Below are 12,890 nucleotides of genomic sequence, written 5' to 3'. Positions count from 1 at the left end.
CCTTCAAGCTCGGGTCCTCTACCAGAGGCCTGGGAGCTTGAGGGTCCTGCGCAGTATCTTAGCTGTTCCCAGGACTGCGCTCTTCTGGACAGAGATCTCCGATGTTGTTCCCGGGATCTGCTGGAGCCACTCGCCTAGCTTGGGAGTCACCGCACCTAGTGCTCCGATTACCACGGGGACCACCGTTACCTTCACCCTCCACATCCTCTCGAGCTCTTCTCTGAGCCCTTGGTATTTCTCCAGCTTCTCGTGTTCCTTCTTCCTGATATTGCTGTCATTCGGAACCGCTACATCGATCACTACGGCCGTCTTCTTCTGTTTGTCTACCACCACTATGTCCGGTTGGTTAGCCACCACCATTTTGTCCGTCTGTATCTGGAAGTCCCACAGGATCTTAGCTCGGTCATTCTCCACCACCCTTGGGGGCATCTCCCATTTTGACCTCGGGACTTCCAGGTTATACTCGGCACAGATGTTCCTGTACACTATGCCGGCCACTTGGTTATGGCGTTCCATGTATGCCTTGCCTGCTAGCATCTTGCACCCTGCTGTTATGTGCTGGATTGTCTCTGGGGCATCTTTACACAGCCTGCACCTGGGGTCTTGCCTGGTGTGATAGACCCCAGCCTCTATGGATCTTGTGCTCAGAGCTTGTTCTTGTGCTGCCATGATTAGTGCTTCTGTGCTGTCTTTCAGTCCAGCTTTGTCCAGCCACTGGTAGGATTTCTGGATATCAGCCACCTCCTCTATCTGCCGGTGGTACATACCGTGCAGGGGCCTGTCCTTCCATGATGGTTCCTCGTCTCCCTCCTCTTTCTTGGGTTTCTGCTGCCTGAGGTATTCACTGAGCACTCGGTCAGTTGGGGCCATCTTCCCAATGTATTGGGAAGATGGCAAGTAACCCTGGCGGAAGGGGCTACACTGCAAAAATGGCTAGTCTATATTTAGGAAAAAAATACTACATTTGATACAAAAAGCACTGAAAACAAGTGAAATTATCTGTCCATGCAGCAAGTTTATTTTACTTAATAAGAAATCTTGAAATAAGATTTTTTAATCCAGAAATAAAAGAACACATTTGAGAATTGAAGAGGGTTAAAATAAGCTTTAAAGAGCTCAATTTAAGATAAAATTACTTGATATCAAGTCCCAAATATTAGTTAAATATGCTAAATTACAGTCTTTTTTTATGTTTTGAATTCTTACTTGCAGCAAATGAATGCACTGCAACGAGAAAAATAGTTCTAATACTATGAAAAACTACTCAATATTAGTGAAATATGATTAATTTGTTTCTTGATTCAGGTTGGCTTATCTTAAAATAGAGCCGAATCAATATTAAATCCAGGCAAAAAAACCTTAAAACAGACCTTTTTCCTACTCCTTGGCTTCTACTGAAATCACAACCAGGACAAGAGTGATATGCCAACATTTATTTCTCTCATGAGAACAAAATCCTTTTTTTTAAACAAAATAGGGCTGCTGCACAATCCCTAAAAGTCTAAATCAACCCTTTAAAAGGCCTAAACACAGAAAAAAAATTACAGTTTTGGCCTTAAACTTTTGTGACAGTCACATAGTCTCACAATGTTATAAATAATGGCATTACTGACTTAAAACTTTACATGCCTCAGGTAAAGTGTCACTAAGAAAAAAAAACAACAACTTTCATTTGTAAAGCATCTTAAGTAAAGCCGTTTCTCAGGACATTGCTAGGCAAATTAGGAACAAAGTTGTACAAACGTACTACAAAACTAAACAAACTGCAAATGACCTGATAAAATCCTGCTTGGTATTCACCTATTTTTCAAAGAACGACTTCCACTCAGCTATTGCTTTCTTATATGCACTAGTGGCATCTTGATCATGGATGGCATCAGTGATTACCTCAGTTTGTATGACAGAGAGGACCGTTGCAACACATTTTGGGTATGTTAAGTGCAAGGTGTAGTAATATGCCATCAACACCAACATTCCTTCCCAGAAATCCTCCAAGGGGAGAGTGGTCACTGGTATGTTTCCTACAGCAACAATGCTGGTTGTTCCATCAAAAAGCAGCACTGGGGAGGAGAGAGGCCGCTTCTCCAGGTATAGCATTGCATCTTCACCTGGCTAGAAGAAGCACAAAAAAAGGACAAATTCTTCAAGATTTTAAATGAAAGGGTTGCTGTGCATCCAAACAGCTTAAGACACAAATAGCAATATCAAGAGTTTAGAATGCTCCAACTGATTTACTGTTGGAATAGAAGAAATAAATGTAAAATATCTGACTTACATAAATATGAAATTTTGGAAATGTATTAATTCTGAGCATGAATTTTCTCTAATTTGCAGCATTTTTATCATGTCTATTTGTGCTTTTTTTCTCATTTGTTTTTTAAAACAATTTCTTTTAACTTTGTTACATATTCTAGTTTTTGAAGGCCTTTTTAAATATATCATTTTACTGCTTCTACTTGTATCCTAACTGCAATGTGCTTTTGCTCTGTGCTGCCTCTCTGGAGTAGGTTTTGAATAACAATTAAGAAATCCTGAATAAGGAGTAATTTAATCCCTGCTGAATTGAACTTCGACCTACTCTTATTAAGCAGGAAAAGCAAAATAATAATATTAATAATAACAATACAAGTAAATGGAGTACAAGTTACAGTGGCTGGTATTGCAGCTGTTCTCACCTTGAGGATATGAAGGAGAGCCTCACTGGCACTTCCCAGCCGCTTTGGTGGTGTAGTTTTTGAAGGAAAAAGAGATGGAAGTGCATTGAAGAGAGTGACAGTAAAATCCACTGTGAACAGAGAAAAGTATCTCAACAAAGCAATCCGAACATATCTGATGTGTGGATTTAATGTATGAAAAGGCCACTTACCTCCATGTACATCCAAGGGGAGAGGAGGTTTCAGGACCTTCTTCCAAATGCCATAGAACTGCACTTTCGAACAAAACTCTGCCCATCGACCCTTCATTTGATCTATGTATTTGCAGTTGGAGCCACCAATGATGCGACGCAGTTCATCCATCGCCTATGACAAAGTTGTGCTCAGTTAGTCAAGAACTAACTAAACCTATCCAGAGAAAGCAAGGAATTTAACTGAAGGTAGTTGAACTTACATTTTGTATGTCTTTGAAGCACGGGTATGCTTCAAATATTTTTCTGGGCCTGTCTTCTTCCCTTGTAATATCTGCGTCAATAAAAGTTCGTCTGGCCTCAAACTCCAGGTCCAAAATTTGAGCAACGTCACTTTGGTTGGGTTTTGCATTGGGTTTCCTGTACATGTTGCTCAAGGTTTTGTAATGTCTTGCCTGCATCTTCAGGCTGTCATGGTCTGCTAGGGAAAGCAAAGAGCAATTGTAAGACATGGTGTAACTAGACTTCACAAAATTCAGATTTTTCTAATCAGTCATTTCTAGTTGCATGGTTGTTTTTAAGTATAATATTTCTGAGAATTAATGTTTAGGTTAAATATGTTTGAGTAATGAACTGACCCTATATGTCCTGATCATTTCCCTTTGTGTCCTTTTCTTATAATGATCATGGATTTATGTTAATTGTTAGTTTGAACAGAATCAAATATTAAAACGACAGTTTAAGATGCCCGTGAATAAAACTGTGGTGAAAATAAGGTAAAGGTTGTTTACTGTGTATATCGTTCACATCAGTGTGAACAGTGATTATGAGCTGATGGATAAAAATATTTTAGGTAATTTGATCTATGACAGAAACACTGTGATAAGGCATGATAGATGTGACCAGCATGAGGATTTACATGTGTAAATAATCAGCACTGAGTAACACCCATTACAACACAAAGTGGTAAAATACTTACTATGGCTAACTGGCAAACTGGAATGAGGGATCTATCATATGTTGATTTTACACACCAAATCGAGTTAATTCCAAACCACTATGATTTATGGAATAAACACTTAGAACGGGGTTCATTGCTGCAACCATATTTTGGAAAGAGCTGTAAGAGGAACCACAGTCAGACAGAGGTAGATAAGGGTGATGGTGGACTTACCAACAACATCATCTGGAGGTGCAGTTGAAGGACCTATATCAGCCCTGGGTGCAGAGCATGAGGCTGACTTGGATAATAGTGGTAAAGCCAGGGTAGTATTGTTTGACGTAGTTGGTACAGTGGAGGGTAGCGGCAATTGGGATTCTTTCTCTGAGGAAAAAACAGAAGATGAACAGAATGTAATAACAGGGAATAGCTAGAAAGTTAAGGAAAATACTCAACACTGTATAAATCTTGTGATGCACTCTGAACAGAAAACTGAGGGCAGGTGGTCTCTTTGAAGTTTTAGATGTCCAAAAGTCATTAGTACAGCAGACCAAAGTACACACCTGCATTTGAGTTATCCTCACTGAGGTCATCATTGCTCTCAAGAAGTATGGTATAGTCACTTGAACCACTTGCTTCACCACTTAGGTCACCTTCAGTCCCGTTGTCTGTGTCATCTGAGCTGAAAAGAGTCTTCCTGGGCCTGCCTCGTTGTGGCATGGAGCCCTGCCTCTTCCTTGGAGACTTCATATTTTGGAGTCGTTTGTACAGTTTGGTGTAGATGGTCAGCTGTGGTAAAATAATATATATTTGTACATTCTTTTTTTTATCTCGCTCAATTTTAGATATTGTAGTGAGTAAAGAATGACTTACGTATGGCATGTGTGTGTCAGCATCACGTAACATGGGGTAATAGTCGACAATCTTCTGCGACATTGCTCTCATTTCGAGTTTGGAGGGGTATGTTACTTCTTTCCCCATGGGACTAGCACGGAGGATTGCAACCATGCTGGTGACGGTGTTCCTTACAAGTCTGCAACATAGCTCCTTCGACATCCTACAGTCCTTTTCCTTTCCACTGTGGAGCAATGCAAAGTACTGACTGCGCACCATGTCCAACTCTGAATCTGTATACACCACATACTCTGGTGGGTCTGGCATTTTCATTTTTTTGTCAGCAGTGTAGGAAATGGGAGTGGAAGTTTGAGGCTGACATTGTGACACATCAAAGCCTAAGGGGTTACTCTCGCTTCGATGGAAAGTGTTGGCATCTTGGTCAGTACTCTTAAACTATAACAGTTGTGGGATATAAACAAAAATACACAATTAGGCAAATTAATGCTAGACAATATGGACAGTAATCATCTTCTTAGTGGTATAATGTGTATTTACCTTTTGGCTGATAAAATCCCAAATCTTCTTTCTACGGAAGAAATTTTCATGGCCCGGAAAAAGATCCTTTAGGTCATCCCGGGTAAAGCTTCTCAAAGTTTCCTCATCAATATTCGCAGCTGTAAAAGAGAAAAACAACTTCAAAAGTGATATTTATTTCTCTTTTCCTGGGCGTGGCTTATTACATATTGAGGTCATTTTTTTTGTCAATAAATGTATTTTAGCAATAAGTAATATTAACAGGATAAAATGTCAAACTTAAAACAGTTTATCAAATATTTGGGAATGCAATAAAACTATTTTTGGCTGTCTTCAAGAATGATGTTCCAAGTCTATTTTGGCAAAGACAGCTCAAGGCTATAATGTGGATAAAGTTCAGAGTAGAGTACAATCCTAGCTCCAAGTTTCAGAAATGATGCTAACAGATGCTAAGGCTGCTTAGCTAACGTACCAAAATAACTGAAAAATAAGACTTACCCTGCAACACAGACAGTATGGCATCATCAAACTTGTCCATGCCGTGACAGCAGTTCTCTAGTTTGTTCCAAAGCCTCCACTCACAGTACCTGGAAATATCCTACAGCTTAAATAAGATCATTTAGCTAAAGTTAACACATTAGCTAGATTGCTAACTAGCAGCCCTCACAAAACACGACTTTATCTTAATAACACCGTTGTACCATAGTATTTTTCAAATCAACTTAATGTTACCAACCTTAAATTACTGTTCACTTTGTTTAGATAAATAATTTTGATCTTCCTAACGGTCCTGATGGTTAACAAAGCAGGGGAAAAGAGTTTGTCCCGCGTGAAAGTAACGTCACGACAGGAACTGAGAATGCGCTTGCAGAAAATTATTTATATTTAATTTTTTTTAAGTAAAAAAAAAGAAAATAAAAATATAAATTCAGTCTTAAACACTTATTGCCTAAAAATAAATATAACTGATGTAATTTAAACCTGAAAAATTGGATAATTAAGGATGCATATATTTTTAAAATTGCCTACCTTTCCCATGGTCCCACACTCTCATCTGTGGCCTTCAGTGGAGAGCGGTAAAGTAAAGCTGCATTGCTACTGCGCGAAAACAGTTCACCATGGCGCTCTGGAGATGTATGATCTGTTTTATCTTTGTTTCTTTAACTCTGAAGGTGCTCCTTAGCCACATAAATGCAGCTCATGGTCGAAGGCAGGATTTTTGGGTTTACTGTGGAATAGATGGCTGTGAACAAGATTTCAGAGTTTTTAACTCATTCTTTCGCCACATTAAACGGACGCACCCTCTGTATTTGACGAATGGAAGCCCACCAAGAGGATGGAGGATCCCCCCAACATCCCACTCTTTAGGATCGGAAAATTTTGGTGTTTCAGTCTTTGCCAACTGTAGTACTGCAACAACAACCAGCACCGTGGAAATATCAACTGGTGGATCTTGGCCTGAAGTGCAGGAGCCTCAGGTTGTTGACAGCCCGATCACGGTAAGTGTTAAACTAAATAAAATGTAGTGTGGCTTCTGATGACAAATTTAGCTATGTCTAACTCCTCGTATTTGGTCCTATATTACTTTTAATCATTTTCTCCATTTTTAATCAAGAGAAATTTAACGAGATCTCGCGATATTATACCGCTAGATATTGTTCTTCAAACTGTTACAAGCGATTTCCACCATGGTTGGATTTTAAATCACAATTTCATCCTGCAGGATGAAATGAAAAACAAATAAACAGAATAGCAGTTCAGTGTAGATAGTACAGGCTATGCTGCAGCCGGAGAAGGCACACACTCTGCGGCTGGCATGTCTCCTGGTGAAGTTTGCATCAAAGACACTCTCAGCGCGTTTAAATCGTTCAATGTGACAGCAATTTGGGTATCTCGTAGGAATTACAGTTTCAGGTAAGACACAGAGTATTTGGAAGCACTGTAAAAAAATCTGTTGGCCAGAAATACTGCCAAAACATGGATAAGAATGATTTTTTTGAAAATTAAATAAATTAATAAATGCATACAATAAAATATATCCATATACTAATACTAACATAAATTCTAAGTGCAAATCTAAATTACGTGATTTAAAAATACATAAATAATTTAATAAATACAACAAACATGTAAAGAAACTAATATCTAAGTGCGAACAAAAATTCATTATTTAAAAAGATAAAATCTCATTCTCATGAATCCAATCCCTAGCCTCATCAAAACAATGGACAACCCCTTTTTTATTGTTTCTTTGTCTTTGATTATTTTTCCATTTCTTTTTTCTTTATTCCAAAGAATGAATATTATATTATCTTATATTATATTGAATATTCACAACTGTAACACTAGTCACTGTCATGCACTTTGTTTTTTAATGGACCAATCATTAGGTGTAACTGATTATACCTGTTATGTAAGAATTTCTATAATTGGCCAGGAGTTTGGACTAACTTTGTTTTTCTGCTCTAAAGGAAGAAGCTGTTGCTAAAACATCCTTTACCAGACACGATATTACCAGATCTGCTGCAGCTTTTGCTATCAGTGTTCAAGAACAGTGCCACTTATCACAGGTATGTTATAGTCTTAATGGATCAATACATTACATAAGGCAATCAATGTCTTACTTGTTCATAATGGAATTCAGAATTTTTTTTTTAATATAAATGCAGAATAAGTTACTTTTGTTTCAAATGTTTTCACAGAGAACGGTCAAACATATCATCTCAGGAGTGCAACAGTATCAGGCTGTTCTTTTGGATACGCTCAAGGAAAGAATGAAGACAGTGTTTGAAGATAATGCCGAGGGAACCACTCAGCTTCAAGATGAGGCTTTGGCTACATTTGATAAATTCATGGATCCTTTCTCCACCATTGCATATGGACAGTGTAGAGCCATAGGGGAAATGTTCTGTCCAGTCAACACTGAGGAAGTAGTAGTATCCCAGAAGATATGTTGGGTAAAGCAAGGTCTTTCAAGGGTCATGTCCTTAAGGAACAAAAGTTTTTACTATGTACCATTAATTGAAAGTCTAAAGCAGTTAATGACTAATGAGAGAATCTTTACCATGTTGAACACTGCACCACAAAGAAGCAGAGAGGGATTCTTCTATGATTTTAGAGACGGGTCCCTCTTTACATCTCACCCCTTGTTTTCTCAGAGGCCAAATGCATTGCAATTAATACTGTACACAGATGAAATTGAAATATGTAACCCCTTAGGGTCCCATGCTTCTGCAAACAAATTGGTCATGTTTTATTATACTTTAGGAAATATTGATCCAAAATTTAGGTCAAAGTTAGCTGCAATACGACTTCTTGCTATTGCTAAAGCAAGTGACATTTCTCAGTGGGGTATTGATGTTGTACTGAAAAGAATACTTCAAGATCTATCACTGCTTTACAATGGTGTAAGGATTGAAATGTCAAATGGTGAAATTGAATTGTTTGGTGCTGTTATAGCCATTTGCGGAGACACGCTAGCCCAGCATGAGATTGCTGGCTTTAAAGAACGGATTGGTTTTGCTTATAGCAAATGTAGACACTGTGAATGCAACTTTGATGATATGCAAAGTGTTTTTGAGGAGAAGAAGTTTGTTCAAAGAACTCTGGAGAAACATATCAGGCAGTGTTTTGAAATAGATAAAGCAAGCACAGATTTATTGAAAGCGTCCCTCAAAACTACTTATGGAATTAATAGAAGAAGCAGACTAGTTGATGTTCCTGCATTTGACCTGATCAAACAAACTCCACAGGACATAATGCATGTTATTTTTGAAGGTGTTGCATCAATGGAAGTTAAATTTGTATTAAAACACCTAATTCTCTCAGGACAATTGGAATTAGACAAGTTTAATTCAGACATTCAAAATTTTCCTTACTCACCTCTTGAAATACGGGATAAACCATGTCCTATTAGCTTTGGCACTTTAGCGGCTAACAACAACAAATTGAAACAGTCTTGTGGACAGATGCTAATTCTTTTAAAAATATTACTTTTTCTTTTGTATGGTGTGGAGAGTGAGTATGTTGTATTTATTAGAAAGTTAATTATGATAGTTCAAATAGTTCTTGCTCCCATTATTTCTTTACAAACTGTATTGCAACTGAGAAATATGATTGAAGAACACCTGTATCAGTTCAAGCAACTTTTTCCCGAAGCCAATATAATACCTAAGCAACATTATATGTTGCATCTTCCCAGTCAAATCTTATCCCTTGGACCTTTAATAAGGAGTATGTGCATGCGCTTTGAGGCAAAGCACTCCTATTTTAAACAGTGGGCTTCTAAGTTAAATTTTAAAAATGTTTGTAAATCCCTAGCAAACCACAATCAATTTCTTGAGTGTTGTCAAAATGAAATAGGCACTGAACATCCTATTTTTGCGAAAGAAAAGGAATCCGGGCCAGTATCAGCTGTTAAAAATAATGAATATGTTAGGAAAAAAATTAAAGAATTTTTTGGAATAGATGTCATGCAGTCTGTTGTCTCAGTGAAATGGTATGTTCTAAATGGCAATAAATACATTGCTGGGAAGTCCATGATTATTGCAGATGTGGATGGCACTTTCCCTGTGTTTGGACTGATAAAGGATATCTTTTTGATTGACTCATCTTTTATTGCTTTTGAGTACCAACGCTATGAAACTTTGAATTTAAATGAAGACTTATTGGCATATGAAGTAACTGTGCCCATTGTTGCTCAAGCTACAGAATTAGCCCATGAGCTCATTGATTATACTTCATACTTTTCTATTAGTTTTAGGGACAGTGTGTTTGTTCCAATCAAATACAGTCTTTCTGATATTATTTCCCATAGAAATCACCCTTAAGATTAGGGTTGCACCAAGTATTGGCTTAGTGTAGTTTGTGATGATATAAGTTGACAGTCATTAAATGTTCCCTAAACCAATGTCAATGTTGTACCACATAATGCTGGCATGCTGGGACAAACAGCTGTCTTTGAAATGTGATTTGTATCATAAATTGTGGTTAATTTTTTTCCCTTATATGTACAACTTTGAAGTCAGACATGATTTTGAATAAATAATATTTTCAACAGATGCCTTGTGTGAATTTCCTAAATCAAGCAAATTGAGTTTGTCACTCTATCTTGAAACAAGTGATATTTTGAGAGACATCTGGTGAGAGACCTAATGTAGGCTATTTTAAGAGTTATTCTTCCCATTTCTGGATTTCTGTACTAATATAGACACAATTATATGGTTATTCTCGATTTAAGTTTATTATCTAAAATCCAGACTTAGAAACAAGTAAATCTTTTTTAAAACAAGGCAAATAATCTGGCCTGTCTAAAAATAAGATTTTAAATCATGGCAAGCACCAGATAATTTGCAGTGTACATGAATAGGATGAGGGACCTATGGACATATATATATATATATATATATATATATATATACATATATATATATATATATATATATATATACATATATATATATACATATATATATATATATATATATATATAGTGAATGGGTTAAATGCAGAGAGCAATTTCCCCAAGGGGCTCAATAAAGTACAATAATGTACACACTTTCTATATATATATTAGGGGTGCAACGATATTCGTATCGATATTGAACCGTTCGATACAGTGCTTTCGGTTCGGTACGCATATGTATCGAACAATACAAAATTTGTAATTTATTTTATCAACTTTCCCTCTGACGATGCTGTCTGTGTTGAGCGCTCAGTGGATCTGCGTTCGACTGCTCCGCCTAGGGTCGACAGTGCAGCCTAGGCGGAGTAGTCGAACGCAGATTCTCTGAGCGCTCAACACAGACAGCATCGTCAGAAGGAAGAGCGCAGGGCAAGCTAGTGAGACAGAAGTTAAGCTCTCCTTACAACATGGACGTTCCCCACTTTCATTCAGATCTGGTGTTTGGAATTATTTTGGTTTCCATGTGACGTATGACCCTGAAGGTAAGCGAGTCATGGACTAAAGTAAAACAGTATGTTGGATGTGCCATGCAATGCTCAATTACATGGGTGGGAACTAGTTTTCGTGGTGTTCAGTTGGAGGTTGTTAACTGAACACCACTCAGTCAGTCTGTTGACCTCATCTCTGTAGTCCGACTCATCCCCCCTTGAGATGAGTCCAACCACTGTGGTGTCATCCGCGAACTTTATGATGGTGTTTGAGAGATGGGTAGGGGAGCAGTCGGATGTGTAGAGCGTAAACAGGAGGGGACTCAAAACACATCCTTGTGGAGACCCGGTGCTGAGTGTGATGGTGCTGGACCGGTGGGGGCCGAGTCTGACAGACTGTGGTCTATTTGTCAGGAAGTCCTTGATCCAGAGGCAGATGGGGGTGGAGAGTCCCAGGTGAGACAGTTTCTGGACCAGGATCTCCGGGATGATATGATTGAATGCTGAGCTGAAGTCCAGAAAGAGCATTCTCACATAGCTTCCTCGGTGCTCCAGGTGACTCAGCGCAGTGTGGAGCGCTATGGTGATAGCGACCTCGGTGGAACGATTTGTCCAGTAGGCAAATTGGTGGGGGTCCAGAGTGGGAGGCAGACCGGCCCTGATGTGCTGACAGACCAGTCTCTCAAAGCACTTCATCACTACAGGCGTAAGTGCAACAGGCCTGTAGTCATTTGGGCTGGCCACAGCTGTCTTCTTGGCGATGGGGATGATGGTGGAGGTTTTGAGGCAGGGCGGGACGGTGTTTGATGACAAGGAAAGGTTGAAGATTTTAGTGAAGACTCCGGTCAGTTCGTCAGCACATGCTCTGAGAACCTTTCCATGTATTCCATCAGGACCTGCCGCCTTCCTGGGATTCACTGACCTTAGAACACACCTCACTTGGTGCTCCCTGAGTGTTAGTGTGCCAGTGCTGGGGGCGGGTGGAAGTGGTGTGGCAGCTGAGGGCTTGGTCGTCTCAAAGCGGGCGAAGAAACGGTTTAGATCCTCAGCCAGTGAGGCATCAGTCCTAGATGTCGCCTGGTTATTGCTTCTGTAGTTGGTAATGTGATTGATCCCCTGCCACATTTTTCTGGGGTCGTTGTCAGCAAAGTGATCTTCAATCCTCCTCCTATAGGCAGCCTTAGCTTTCCTGATGCCTCTACTCAGGTCTGCCCTGGCCGCCCTATACGCAGCCCTGTCCCCTGACTTGAAGGCAGTGTTGCGGCTTTTTAGGAGGGATTGCACTTCGCTATTCATCCAGGGTTTTTGATTTGGAAACACCCTGACCCTTTTATTGACGGTGACATTGTCAACACAGTTCCTGATGTACGAGAGTACAGTGTCCGTGTACTCCTGGAGGTTGTGGCTGGAGAATAAATCCCATACAGTTGTTGAGAAGCAGTCCTGCAGTTGAGAAAGGGCTCCTTCAGGCCAGGTTTTTATTGTCTTTGTCTGGGGCTTTGTTTTTCTCAGCAGGGGGGTGTAGGTGGGGGTGAGGGACATGCAGAGGTGGTCAGATCCAGCCAGGTGGGGGAGGGGTGTCGCTCTGAAAGCATGCCTGATGTTTGAATAGACATGGTCCAAAGTGTGTTCTCCTCTCGTAGCAAAGTCCACAAACTGGACAAATTTAGGAAGCACAGTCTTTAGGCACGCTTTGTTAAAGTCGCCGGCGACAATAAAAACCCCATCGGGGTGGGCAAGCTGTTGTTTGTTTATGGTGTTGAGCAAGAGGCTGAGAGCCGTGCTAACGTTAGCATCCGGCGGTATATAAACAGCTATCACAATAACTACTGTAAACTCCCT

At 39.5% G+C, this 12,890-nt stretch overlaps 2 protein-coding genes across 6 annotated transcripts; one reads left to right on the top strand and one right to left on the bottom strand.

Annotated features, from left to right (window-relative positions):
* Window positions 1-1,418: 1,418 nt before the first annotated feature.
* Window positions 1,419-7,110, bottom strand: LOC146710446 (uncharacterized). Of its 5 annotated transcripts, none has more exons than XM_085457895.1 (9): window positions 6,186-7,110; window positions 5,655-5,743; window positions 5,178-5,296; window positions 4,659-5,075; window positions 4,349-4,574; window positions 4,020-4,169; window positions 3,109-3,326; window positions 2,676-3,020; window positions 1,419-2,112 (listed from the first exon to the last, which is right to left on the bottom strand). In XM_085457895.1, exons 2-9 carry the CDS (start codon window positions 5,692-5,694, stop codon window positions 1,801-1,803), a joined length of 1,827 nt encoding a protein of 608 aa, XP_085314021.1. In that variant the 5' UTR covers window positions 5,695-5,743; window positions 6,186-7,110; the 3' UTR covers window positions 1,419-1,800. The 5 variants fall into 5 exon arrangements, with proteins under 5 accessions (XP_085314021.1, XP_085314019.1, XP_085314020.1 ...); XM_085457893.1 differs by lacking the exon at window positions 6,186-7,110 and adding an exon at window positions 5,893-5,949; XM_085457894.1 differs by lacking the exon at window positions 6,186-7,110 and adding an exon at window positions 5,893-5,938 and having other exon boundaries at window positions 5,655-5,760.
* LOC146710445 (uncharacterized) lies at window positions 6,275-12,501 on the top strand. Its single transcript, XM_085458006.1, has 5 exons — window positions 6,275-6,290; window positions 6,549-6,655; window positions 7,613-7,726; window positions 7,859-9,088; window positions 12,406-12,501. The coding sequence occupies exons 1-5, from the start codon at window positions 6,275-6,277 to the stop codon at window positions 12,499-12,501; spliced, it is 1,563 nt and encodes a 520-aa protein (XP_085314132.1).
* Window positions 12,502-12,890: the final 389 nt, after the last annotated feature.

Source organism: Copadichromis virginalis, linkage group LG5 (assembly GCF_057382275.1).
Source record: "Copadichromis virginalis isolate Kocher_CV1m ecotype Utaka linkage group LG5, C_Virginalis_male_GT1.1, whole genome shotgun sequence".
Classification (NCBI taxonomy): Eukaryota; Metazoa; Chordata; class Actinopteri; order Cichliformes; family Cichlidae; genus Copadichromis; species Copadichromis virginalis.
Note: the sequence above shows the minus strand (reverse complement) of the source record. Positions and strands in the feature narration are given on the sequence as shown.

Coding starts and splice junctions, on each gene's coding strand:
- LOC146710445 (XM_085458006.1), top strand. Junction 7,727..7,858: donor AACAGTGCCACTTATCACAG/GTATGTTATAGT, acceptor ATGTTTTCACAG/AGAACGGTCAAACATATCAT. Junction 9,089..12,405: donor TTAGCTTTGGCACTTTAGCG/GCTAACAACAAC, acceptor TTGTCAACACAG/TTCCTGATGTACGAGAGTAC.
- LOC146710446 (XM_085457895.1), bottom strand. CDS start 5,694: ATGGACAAGTTTGATGATGCCATACTGTCTGTGTTGCAGG. Junction 5,297..5,654: donor CATACTGTCTGTGTTGCAGG/GTAAGTCTTATT, acceptor TCTCTTTTACAG/CTGCGAATATTGATGAGGAA. Junction 3,021..3,108: donor GCTTCAAAGACATACAAAAT/GTAAGTTCAACT, acceptor ACTTTGTCATAG/GCGATGGATGAACTGCGTCG.